Below are 13,146 nucleotides of genomic sequence, written 5' to 3'. Positions count from 1 at the left end.
AAAAATTTATTAGTTTTAAGTCCTAACTTGGATACTTTTCAAGAAATCTCATTTCATATAAAATTGATTTAGAAAAACGTAAGTTATTGGGCTCAACTTTACTAGATTTAGAAGTTGTAAGAGTATAGGACAGACAACACAATCTAGAGTCTCCTCTGGACTGATTTTCTATGAGTCTGTGAAAATCAGATTTGGCTTGGCATACATCAGAAAATGGCATCATTAATTTCTCTGTATTTTCTACTTCCTGTGCAATTTTTCTTCCTGAGATCTTATTGACTTGTTTTACATGGCAATATTAATAAAACCAGTCTGCTTTGACTGGTGCTTGAAATCTGATGAGGACAGTGTGGCAACAGATAGGGAAACAAAACAGCCAGAACAGCCGGTTCTGTAGATTTTCCTGTATGCTGGAAAATGTTTTGCCTTAGAATCATAGGATGACAGCTTTCTATGTATCTATTTGATTATAAAGACAGTGAGTATGCAGGGACTTGATACAGAAGTTGAGACCTTGCACAATATTGGTAGGACATAGGTGCAGCCCTGACCATCACCGCAGTGTCAGTGCACGTACCTCTGTGCTGTACAGATTAGTATTGCAAAGCTCTCCCAGTATTTTGCCTCTAGGGATATGTGAACTGAAACCATTTTTTTTTTCAGCAGAACATAAGAAAAACAGTCATTTATAAAGGAAGAAAAAGCTATTAGAACCCATACAGAGAGAGGCCTGTGGGGTTAGTCTCCCATTACCACTGTATTACCAGAGCCAGGTCCATTTTTAAAATTAAATTAAAAAAAAAACAAAAGGAAGAAGAAAAAAAAGTGAGTTTAACCTGCCATGACTTTGTATTCAACTCAAGAGAACAACAGATACTCAATGCAGGAGAAAGTGGAAGGGAATTAGTTTTTCAATTGTGTGATTGATTTATAAACAAACAAGGAAAAATAACTCCTCAAAAAGCCCTGTTAATTTGTTTTGTGTGACAGCGTTGTTAAAACCAGAGTGTCCACCAGTGTGGGTTTTGAAAGATGCAGCACAGGGCACAGACTGACAGCAGGTGTGTGGATGGAGTAAGTCACAGCTGGTGATCTTTTTAATTGCTGGATTTTAGTCTGAGAAACTGAGTCCCTGGGATTTGACCTGTGTGTAGCACTGCAGTAGAATGATGCCTTAAGCCCCTAATGTTTTTTTTATTTTTCTAATACTTGTAAGTTTTATAAGTAGTGGACGTAGACTCTAAAAGCAGCATCCCTCACTCCCTCCCTTGTCCCTTTCCCTTTCCCTCTAGCACCCTTAGTTTACACATTCCTTAACCCTCTTACCCCATTCTATGTTCCCTATATCACTCCTACCCCCAAATACAGCAGAAATGTTTAGTCTTTTGTCAAGGCAAGGCCCAGATTGTTTGGAGAATGCTTGTATCTTGGCCTAAACCACAGAACACAGTCAAAAACTGGGTGACTATGTACCCTTTGTGCTCTGATGAAGATGGGATGAACAGAGGGTCCCGGAATGCACCCCAGAACCATTTTCAGGGGGTGGACCTGGGGCGGTCCAGAGTAAAGGCCACAGGGTGGACACATCTGGGATTGGATGGATGGTATTATAAAATGTAACATCTCAGGCACGGCCTGGGCGTGTCTTGCAACATCTTTACCTTGGCAAAATAAACCCTTTCTTATCTCACCCCTAATTAACTACTCCGGAGATTTTTTCAGCACCTAACTCCCATGGGAACAGAAACAGGCATTGTCTTTTCCTTCCTTCCTTCCTTTCTTCCTTCCTTCCTTCCTTCCTTCCTTCCTTCCTTCCTCTCTGATACATTCAAAAGTTTAAGAACCAATAAACTTGAAAAATAACCATCACAAAACTATTCCTAAAATGACTTGCATTAATAATGTATCTTCCTTGAAGACTGAGATTTCAGTTTATGATGTAAGAAAGTGGCTTAAAAAATTAAAAATTAACACTGAATCACAGCATATAAAATTGGGTGCCATGAATAAAGTAGTTCCCTGACTCTGCAAATGGAAACATTTGGGCAGAATGTTTTGTTTCCCAGTATCTCCCTGATTTTTCTGGTACTGGAATGAACTTGTGCCATTTTGGACTAGTTTTTAAAATAGAATAGCATCCAGACAATATAAACATAGTGACAACATCTGTGTTATCAACACACGAATTTTCTCTGCTTTTCTCACACGCAGACAATTTGTTTTTTCGCGGCTTAGTTTTCAGTGTCATAAATCTGAAAACTATCTGTATAATAAAATGTGAAAAATAAGCAGACTTTCAACTGGATTGCAGTTCTAACTGAAAGAAAGACCTGGTGAAGAGCTGATTGTGATATTTGGTATTATTTCTGGAGTATTTGTGGTGTCATTAATGGTTTCATGGAAACATGTAGAGACCCTGGGAATAGATGAAGGCTCAGATCTGTTCTCTCTGTGCCAAAGCATGGAGATAAAATGCAATTTCTGTCTCTCCTTACATTAACAATTATAAACACAAATTGAGAGAGTTGGGGTTTTTGGGCCTAGGGAAGAGAAAACTCCCGGGAGACCTTTTAGCACCTTCCCGTAACTAAAAGGGTTGCAAAAGAGCTGGAGAGGGACTTTTTACAGTGGTATGTAGTGATAGGACAAGGGGATATGGCATTAAACTGACAGAGGGCAGGTTTAGATTAGACATTAGGTAGAAATTCTTTACTGTGAGAGTGGTGAGACACTAGCACAAGTTGCCCAGAGAAGTTCTGGATGCCTCATCCCTGGAAGTGCTCAAGGCCAGGTTTGCTGAGGCTCTGAGCAACCTGGTCAGAGGAAGGTGTCCCTGCTCTCAGCAGGAGGGTTGGAAGGAGATGATCTTTAACCAAACCCATTCTATGACTCTGTGATTCTATAAAATTGTGAAACAGGAAGCCTGATGTGCAGAGACTTTGCTGCCAGCATAAGCTTTCTCACTGCAAAGCTTTAGCACAGAATTGCAGCCCAGAGCTGGAGGGCATTCAGGGTCCCAACATGTGTTAGTGTGAGAGAGAAGCAACAGCAGACTCTTGAGATGTCTGTTTTCATTATGTGTAGAGGACACAGTGGTTTGGGTTTGTTGTTCATTTCCTCCCCAGTTGCCCATCTGGTATCCTAATGTGACATGGCTGAAAGGGCTCCTTTTGCTAAGAGAACCGGGCCATGGTTTAGTATTTCAGAGCATCCAGCACCATCTGGTGGATAATTTGGAACCCACATTCTTTGATTTTTTTTTTTCCCCTGGTTACTACATCTGAGTAAAGTGTCTGCAAAGACTGAGTCTGTTCTTACTTCTTGCTCTCCAACTGGGTAACTAAGAACCTTTGCACTAAAATATATGGCTTTTAAAGAGTAAAAGAAAAAGTGTCACCAGATTTATTTGGAGTAAAATAACTCAAAATGGTAACTTTAATAATACTACTTCTAAATCAAGAGGAATTTTTGTTATTGCTGTTGTTCTTAAAAGGACTTAATCCGACATAGGAACTGATTCTGTCTTGATGTCAGAATTTCCTTTCTTTCCTCCAGCTGCTGAGCAATCCAGAAAAGATAGCAGAACAGATAAGCAAGGACCTTGCCTGGCTTTGTTCTCACCTCCTGGCCCTGTGGACCCAGTTCCTAGAGGTGGCAACACTCCATCCAGAAGTCACAGCTTATCTGACTCAGGAACATCACATGCTAAGGGTAATGTTAAGCAAGTTCAGTAATGGTCATCACCTAACAGGCATTAATGCTTTATCTAAATGTATATTTCCAATGCAATTCTGCCTCTATGAGTATTTATGTGAAATGGGATAAGCAGGACAAGAGGTGAAGAGGTGAAGCCCAGGATTTGAAATTACAGATTTCAATTTCTGGAATGAATGCTGTTGCCTTTGTGTAACCTAGGATTCTATTTAAAATGAGTGCACTTCAAGCATCAGCATCAGACATAGAAAACGAGGTGGGTGGGAAGAGGTAGATATCACCGGTACTTGTCAGATATCCATAAATCATAAACATTTGTTTTAGAAACCACAAACATTAAAGTGACAAATAACCAAAAATATGATTTTATCTCAACTGCTTTCACAAAACTGCCGCGAGGAATATAAATTTGTTCTCTTCTCTTTGTCACATATATATTTTTATATATAGCTATTTGCCTTTCTTCCAGTGAGGTGCACACAACAAAATACTAATATTGCTGATGTTGAAATTTCTTCTTGTACTTGGTAATAAAGAAGGCACAAAAGCACTTGTGATTTGATTTAATATTGTCAGATCTGCTTGTCTGATTAGTTCAGCAAGTGCTTTGTCCTCCATTAGGACGTTCTTGGTTATTGACCAGACATCAGTTCAGCACATCCCCTGAGCTGAACTCAGTCTGATCTAATCATTAGAAATAAGGGTGGGATTCACCTTGCTTAGCTTTAGGAGCATATAATGAAGTATTGACATCTCAGCTTACGTTTTTGCTCCTGTCAAAGTCACTGGAGGTCTGCTGACTCTCCAGAGTGATCAGAACAAACCTCCAGTTTCTCTCCCCAGGAGCATGGCTGAGCTTGCAAAAGTGTGGCATAAAATTCAGGAAGAGGTGAACGAGTGCCTTATGCTGAGACTGCCCTGGTTAGTCTGACTAGGTCTCCCTTGACTTTGAGAGGACCTGGGTGTCTTTCAGTCCAAGGACCCAACTCTGTATGCTCCCAGCTCCAGCAAGGTGAATCCCGGCCTGTGGTTTCTTCCAGCCTCGACTGATGCCTACTGCCTGCTTGACCTTTGTCAAATTACATACCCTTGTATGCTCCACATAAATTGTTCCTTCCAGTATAAACTGTGTGTAATTATACTTTTCCACCTCTGGAAAACAGTTTGAGAGCCCTAAATGAAAATTCCTACTATTAAGATACAGGTTTTTTAAGGGATACTAGTCCTTTTTTTCAGAAAGGCCATTTGTTAAAGCACAGCTGGGGTTTAGGGAGATGCTGAGATGCTGTGACATATGTTTTTCTCTGCCATTTTCTGTCACTGTAACAGAGGTCACTTTTACAATTACTATTAAGAATGTATGGGCTGCAGTTTAATAGCTCAGTACATTTGATTGCATATTATGCTTGATTCATTTAAACTCAAAGCTTATTCCAGGGCAGATGACAGCACTGAGTTTTTTATAGTTTATTTCACACTCTGTGCTCTGCCAACCACTTCAGATCCATGGCTCTTTCGTAATTGATTATCCAGCACTGAACAGATCTAATGCCCATGAAGGGGTTTGAAGAGCTCTCATTTTGTATCATGACATAGGCAGGTGTGCTTCTGCAATGATAGGGTTTATTCTCCTCTGGACTGATATGTATGACTTCCTTCACTGTCTTGGTGGTTTGAAAGTCACTGTGAGTCACTGCGGATATTCCCATAGAAGAGACAATCAATTGTTCTAATTTAGTTAGTTGCTCCACTAATGCTGTATAATTTGGAAAGGAAGAAATCTTCCCCACTTTAAGAATATGAGGGGAAATGGTAAATTTCACAGCTTTTAGAAAAGTAGTAGAAGATGTAGATAACCAAATTTTGATTTATTGTCAAAGGACACTTCTTACCTCACAGCAAAATATGCAACAGCACCACTTGCTTTGTGCCAGATTGGGGAAGTGAAGTAGAATTGAACTCTTTGTTTTTTTCTGTCAACAGAATGATGCTACCACGCTGAGGAATCTGGTCCTGACAGTCACTGTTCTGTTATTAGACTTGTGGTACTTGGCATCTTTCAGCAAATCTTTTGTTTAACTTGTGTGTCTCTCCCTCTCAGGTGAGGAGATTCTCAGAAGCCTTCTTCTACACTGAGCACCAGAAACCTGCTGTGCTCACATTCCAGGAAGGCCTGTAAGTAACCCATTAACCCTCCCCTGTCACTGGAATGACTGAAAATTTACTTTAAAACATTTCACAGTCAAGACTGAGGTCTTTTTCTGCTGGATATGGAGGAGTTTGGTTTGAGAGAAGTCACTGGCTCTATTTTAGCTCCATACTGTAAAACCATTGAAATGAGTTTCAAAAGTAAGTGACTCTGATCAGGACCCAGAAAGAATTAACTTCAAGCTTCGCACACACACACACACACACATATATATATATTCCTTTCTTCAATTAAATTCCTGAACCAAATGCACCAAATCCAGCACAGGTAGTTTAATGGGAACGACTGGGAAGAAACAAATCTTAAAATTTACAAATTTTCTCTCTATGATCCCTAATATACATTTTTGGGGTAGACAGTCATGGATTTCTTTTAGTGTTTAGTCCAGCCCTATTTTCTATAGCAGAAAGAATATTTAAATGTGGACAGGAGCATTAAACAACCAGTGCAAAGCTGTGGATGTTCAGTAGATGCAGCAGTGGAGGGCAGGAATGGGGAATACCACTATATTAACAGGAGAAAACATGGGTATGATATGAGTTCAGGGCTGTTAATGAATTGATCAAGAACCAACTATATAAAACAGACAAGAAAAACAAATGTTGAACTGGGCTGCATTCATAAAAATATGCCCTAAAACATTGGCAATGTAAGTATTTCCCTCTGCTGGACATTTCTTGCTTGCAACCAAGTAGGGCAGCATGTAAAGCCAGTTTTAAACCTGCACCTGGGCAAATTTTGCCTTTAGTTTTAGCCAATGATCCCAAGTGGAGCACGTGGACAATACTCAGGACCTGACCCTTGAAGGCAGAGTTCAAAGATGCTCAGATTTGAATTTCTGAGTAATGAGGAATGTCCAGACTATTTGTCTGCTGAAACAGCCTGTCACTATGGGGGGACCATAGCACTACCAGTGTGCAAACCCATTTTCAGAAGGGGTTTAAAGGCCATGACATCAGGTCCTGTCATGATTATGAACCTTAAGTGAACCATTTGCTTCTGACCCAGTGCAAAGAAGAAAATTGCTTTCTCACAGCTGTCACTGGGGACATTAAGGCTGATTCAGTGTCGATGGAAAGGGCCATGACTTCATTAGTGGGTGAGTGGTACCAGGCTACCTTGTTCTGCCAAGTTAGAGCAGCACCAGGGCTGCAGGTGCCCAGCTGCTTCACTTGGTTCTCCCACATCAGGATTTTAGTGAACTGTGTACAAGGAAAATCCCCATGTCAAGATCCTGGGGTGAAGGTACAGACGCTCATGACCCCATTCAAACAAACATAACCCTGCACAGGAGGAAGCCTAATTGCATGAAGTGCTTTTATTTCTCCAGGCAACCACAGAACTAGCCTATTTCCTACATATAAACATAGTGTTTTTCTTAATGATTATCAAGGAGACTGAGTAAAAAAAAGTAAAATAGTTAAAAAATTAAAAATTGGTTTGTGTAGCAAATATAGTCTATATAGACCTCGTGGCAACCATGCTTTCTTTTTGAATTTGCTAGATGATAGAGCTGGAAAAACAGTCTTAACTGTCAGAGTATTATTAATGTTGTGGGTGGCAGTAGCAAGTATTAATTGGACTCACAGAGTCTCCAGCTGAGATCGGTGCTCAGTGTGCCAGGTCCTGTACAACCACCTCAAGCAGTAACAGTTTAGTCCCTCAGTTCTGTCTTCCTTCTTACTACACAAGAGCTGGTTTATGCCTCCTATACTGTTATGAGTTTGTGTGAGGCCGTGCACCTACGTGTCTGATAGCATTTGACTGGTTAGACTGAAGAGGACACACCATTTCCAGAATGCTGGGTATGGCCCAGTGTGGAGGCACCTGTCAGGTGGTATATCCTCCCTCGATTTACAGACAAAAATGCTTTTCTTCAGTCCTTTTAATAACAATTATTCATCTTTTTCACAAGGGCATGTAATAATGAGACGGGGTAATGGCTTTAAGATGAAGGACAGTTATTTCAAATTAGATATTAGGAAGAAATTCTTCCCTGTGAGGGTGTTTAGGCACTGGAACAGGTTACTAGAGAAGTCGTGGATGCCTCATCCCTGGAAGCGTTCAAGGCTGGATGGGGCTCTGAGCAACCTGGTCTGGTGTTCCTGCCAGTGGCAGGGGGTTGGAACTAGATGATCTTTAAGGTCCCTTCCAACCCAAACCTTTCTATGATTCTATTAATTAACGTGTCAGTGATAAAGTTATCATGGTGCTAAGAGTTAACTCCAAACACCCAGGTGTTACTGCCAGCAAGACTGATCAGTTGGCTGTTTGAGGCTCCTATCTGAGTCATGTTTTAGCAACCAATGACTTGTTTATCTCCGAGGAAAAAATTACCTGTCTAGAGGTAAGAAAAAATGATAGATAGCAATAATTATGATCTGAAGTTGGAGCTGATATACTGCTCTGAATGAATTATTTGTGTATGGACATAGGAATCTTCCATTCTGGCATGAATTCCACACCTGCTGTTTCAGTTTTGGTTCATAATGTGTAAAGTGCATTTTTACAGTTAACTACCACATGATAACCTGCCTTTTGCCAATGCTAATCTGAAGGATTGCCACTGTGCTGTCCTATGGGATCTGTGCAGACTTACTTTCAGCTGACCATCTATGAAAAGCTTGTTGCCTTCTTCTTTGTATTTGATGCGTTCCCATTTTTTTTGGGACAGATATTTAAATAAGAAAGTTCATCAGGACTAAAAATTATTGTATTTACTATAACTGAACACACATTCTTGTTCCAATTTTAACTGATGAGAACCTGGTAGCATTTTGCGTGGCCCAAATGATAGAAACAGACAGGGACCTACAAGAAAGCTGAAGAGGGACTTTTTACAAGGGCATGTAGGAATAGGACAAGGGGAAGAGGCTTCCAACTGAAAGAGAGTAGGTTTAGATTAGATAGGAGGAGGAAATTCTTTAGTGTGAAGGTGGTGAGGCCCTGAAATAAGTTGTTCAGAGAAGTTCAGGATGCCCTGTCTCTGGACTTGTTTAAGGCCAACCTGAGCAAACTGATCTAGTGGAAGGTGTCCATGTCCATGTCAAGGGGGTTGGAACTGGTTGATCTTTAAGGTCCCTTCCAACCCAAATCATTCCATGATTCTATAACTCTAGCTCTGCCAACAGACAGTGGCATCTTAGCTCTTCCAGATACGTATGTGTGTGAGATACCACAGTGCTCTGAGGTCTGGTACAAGTGAGACAGAGGACCTGCCATGAATCTCCTTGACTTTGTTCCTCCCTGTACTGCTCAACCAAATTTTCGATTATTGCTTCCTGCATCTGGGTTTTGAAACCCTGACTTTAGCCAGAGTGACAGACCTTTTTTCCTGACCGGGAAACCAACTAAGTGATCCAGTCCCAACCAGCAACTGTGACTCCTGGGAGGACAGCAATGGTTTATGGCAGCTAACAGGAGCCTGTGGCAGTGGCAGCTGGAATAGTTTCAAAAATGCTGAGGTCTTCAATAACGGATTGTGCAAGTTGCAGCTATTTCTTACAGAGAGATCGAATTGTCCGAGGAATGCTGGGTATCTCCCATCACGCATCTTCCTTCTCCCTTTAAGGACATTGACTCTGTCCTCTGCCTTCGTATTGGGGCTTGCAGGAGTGATGGAGAGACAGCACAGTAGCTACTCAAACCCTCAATTTGTTTTGTACTTTACTGCCAGGATCCAAAGCCACGCACAGATTTCTACAGAAATTCGTAACTCGGAGTATTTCACCAGCATGCCCCCGCTGCCGGCAGAATGCCTCGACATCGACGGGGACTGGAACACTCTCCCAGTTATCTTTGAAGACAGGTACATGGATATGCCTTGCAAAGGTGAGTGAAACACCACACGGTGCAGCTTCCTGGGACAGCTTGAACTGAGGGAGTTTTGCTGTTCCAGCCCGAGATAAGTCATCTCACATCCCTTGTGCTGGTGATCTTGGAAGAGAGTGTGACTCCCTAAGTAATTCATCTGAATTCTTCTGTTTCCCATAATAGAAAACTAGAGTATTTCTTTCGTATTTTTCATCTTCAAAGTAAGCTGTTTTGTTAAAAGAGCTGGAGGCAAAATCTAGAAAGAAAACTACATTGTTTGGATTTTTGTTATAGTACAAATTTAAAGGAAAAACACTATGACTGTCATCCCCACTGTGACATCTAGTGGTAAGAAATCTCAGAACAAAAAAGCCACAATTTCATTGTGAAGCTCAACACTTTCCTGAAAGGCAGTATTGCCTTCCAAAAATATTTTGCCCTTGATTATCCAAATCAAAATTTTTAATTAAGAAACTATTTAGCTATGTTAATTTTTTAGTAAAACCTCAGACTTTAGTAATTTTTTCTTTTAACTCGACCATTAAGATTAGCAAGAAAGCAATATGAATTAATATTATAGGTGACCATAGTCTAATGAACATAACCTGTGGCACAAAATTTCCACTCTTCCACAGTTATTCTACTGCCTAAATTTTGATGGTGCTCATTATAGATATTTAAACTGTTAAACTGAGTATTAAACTTCTTCAAAAGTAAGAGCTATACTGTGAACAATGTCAAATGACAACAGGAATACAAAGAATTATCAGCTTTATTTCACTAATCTGTGCTTTAAAAAGTTAGAGTTTATGTACAGTTGTACTGAAGACATTGATAATTTCTTTGGCCTAACAATAACTGTTCAGTGAGTACAATTCTAGTTAAATGCACTCTGATATGTGCATTATAATCTACTTGTAATGTATGTATAATTTACATAATATAAATATATATAGGATATTTTTTTAGGCCTTAAAATTGCTTTTAAAAGTCCCGTATGACTTTGGTGTAATTTATTGTGTTCTTACAGGTAGTACTGCTATCTTTTTTTTTTTTCTTTTTTTCTTTCAGATCAGAATTTGGAAGTTGTCTCAGATTTTGAGGTTCCTGCAAATACTCAAATGGATGTAATAAATGAAAATGAAGACTGTGCATCAAATGATGCCACTGCAGTAATGAAAGGAGACTTTGGGAAAGGTATTCCACTAATACATGACAGGATAAACAGGAATCCCTCATGCTTATACAGCAGTACTGAAGGTGCTGCTGAGGGTTTAAACCAGCACTCCACGTCTCAGGTATATACAGCGAACAAAGAAGGCCAAAGGAAATCTGAAAATATTTTTGTTTCAAGAAGGGAAACTGTTTCTGACTCAGAGTCAGGCAATACAGAACACATATCAGGAGACTTTGAAACACCCAAGGAAGTTTTATTAAAAGATAATAGACTTGGGGCAGATGTTACTTGTGGAGACACAAAACCTAGCAATAAGGACTCTCACAAAAGTGAGCCTGTGTTAATTGTCAGTGGTCAGTATGAGTGTGGAGCATGTGGAACTGATGGCTCAGAAGACAGGACTGAAATACATGAAATAGATGAATCTGGTCATCCTGAGAATAATTTCACTTCATCTGAGCTTGCACTGAATGATTTGACCAGTCTTGAAAAACCAGAAGATCCTGACACCAAGGCTCATCTCCCTGTTTTGAAACCTTTGCCCTCACACTGCTTTGAAGCGAAATTGCTCACAAAGGAGCAACGAAGTGAGGAGAGCGAAGAGTTTACCCTCATGACAGGGGTCATTAAAAGATCTTCCTCTATAATATCTGATTCGGGCATTGAAAGTGAACCAAGCTCAGTGGCGTGGTCTGATGCTCGGAGTCGGGCGCTGGAGCTGCCCAGTGATCGAGAGATCCTGCACCCCTTGGTCCGGAGGCACGCCATCCACCGGAACTCCCTGGAGGGCGGACACACGGAAAGCAACACCAGCTTACCCAGTGGGATCCAAGCATCGCTCACATCCATCAGCTCTTTGCCTTTTGAGGAAGAGGAGCGGGAAGTGGAGCTCACCAAACTGACAAAATCTGTCTCAGCTCCTCAGATCAGTAGCCCAGAAGAGCCCACGGAGGAGGTGGATATATCCAAACATGGTGAGGCGACCTCAGGAGACCAAAACCCAAAAAGCTGCATGGAAACAGAGGGTGAAGATGCGAAATTAATCATTGACTCTTCTGAGTGTCAAATCACCACTGAAAGTGGACAAATAGAGCCAAGACAACATCCCAAACTCCCCCTCAAACACAGTAGCAGTAACACTGAGTTACAAGGGGAGGAGGAGAAAGGTTTTCCAGAGACTTGCTGTAGTTTGGAAAATGCAAGACCACCCCTTTGTCCAAAGCAGCTCCAAGATAATGTCTCTGAGAGCCAGTCACTGGAGAGCAATGGTGAGTGCAGCTTAAAAACACCAAGGGCTTGTAATTACTTGGACCAAAATATAGATAAGTTCGATACATTCATTGAGGATCCAAAGGATAAACTTAAGCTGGACAAATTAAAAATACAACAGGGCTTCTGCAATAGCAGAATTTCAGGAGAGGAGAGTTTCTCTCAAAGTGTAAAGGTGGTACCAGATTTGTGCTATCCCATTACAGCTCCGTCAGAGACCTCCACTGAATTTGACTCACTGCAAGGAGAGTATGGCAGCTCTCTTGCTGATGAGAGCTCAGCAGTGTGTGCAGAAATGCAGGTGTTACAAGAAATAGAGCTCAATGACTCACCTGCCCCAGCAGACCCTGCAGCAGGGTCCTACCAGGCTGAACATCCTCAGGAACCCAACAGCCAAGAGCATAAACTTGTAGCGAACGGCACCGGGTTTCCTTTGGCAGTGACGGAGGGAGTAACCCTGGAAAGCAGAAAGGTTGCTGATGTGGTTAACCTGTCAGTCTCTTGCACAGCCACGTGTCTTCCCTTCTCTTCCGTGCTCAAAGAGACCCCCGCCATGGTCGGCTTCTCTGCAAAGCAGGCTGTGATCCCTATCACGCGCCAGCCCCTGGGCTCCTTCGGAGTTGTCTCTTCTAATTCTGATGAGGTGGATGAAGAGACGAACGAAAGAATGCTGAAGTAAGAATGTCTTATTACTTCACTAATGTAACTGTAATGCCAAGAGACCCCGGCAAAGTTCAGGACCTTAGTACACTAGGCACACAGCAATCTTGCACTTGAGACAGTTACCTGAGGAATTTCAGTATAAATAATCCAAATAGACAAATGGTTTGTATAGAATGAATTATCTAAATAGACAGGAAGGATGAAAACACAGAGAGACCAAGATTGTCAAAGACAACAGGTCCTTAATTCTCATGAAAAGGAGTGGGATTTAGGTGTCTAAATTATCTTTAAGATCTGACCC

At 41.1% G+C, this 13,146-nt stretch overlaps 1 protein-coding gene across 6 annotated transcripts in view; it reads left to right on the top strand.

The window, feature by feature from the left end:
- Positions 1-13,146, top strand: part of FAM135B (family with sequence similarity 135 member B) — a 250,483-nt gene that overhangs the window by 215,212 nt on the left and 22,125 nt on the right. For 4 of the 6 annotated variants that reach the window (XR_007902926.1, XM_051778447.1, XM_051778448.1 and 1 more), the window contains 4 exons: positions 3,556-3,711; positions 5,816-5,889; positions 9,600-9,754; positions 10,808-12,857. Coding sequence is in view for 5 of the 6 variants with exons in the window: in XM_051778447.1 (XP_051634407.1) it covers positions 3,556-3,711; positions 5,816-5,889; positions 9,600-9,754; positions 10,808-12,857 (2,435 nt within the window). In the remaining variant the exon portion in view is untranslated. The remainder of the gene's footprint in view (positions 1-3,555; positions 3,712-5,815; positions 5,890-9,599; positions 9,755-10,807; positions 12,858-13,146) is intronic. The other 2 variants (XM_051778451.1, XM_051778450.1) reach the window with 2 other exon arrangements.

The sequence above is a fragment of the Manacus candei genome, unplaced genomic scaffold (assembly GCF_025592945.1).
Source record: "Manacus candei isolate 608988 ecotype Guabito, Panama unplaced genomic scaffold, ASM2559294v1 h1tg000013l, whole genome shotgun sequence".
In the NCBI taxonomy this organism is placed as follows: Eukaryota; Metazoa; Chordata; class Aves; order Passeriformes; family Pipridae; genus Manacus; species Manacus candei.
Note: the sequence above shows the minus strand (reverse complement) of the source record. Positions and strands in the feature narration are given on the sequence as shown.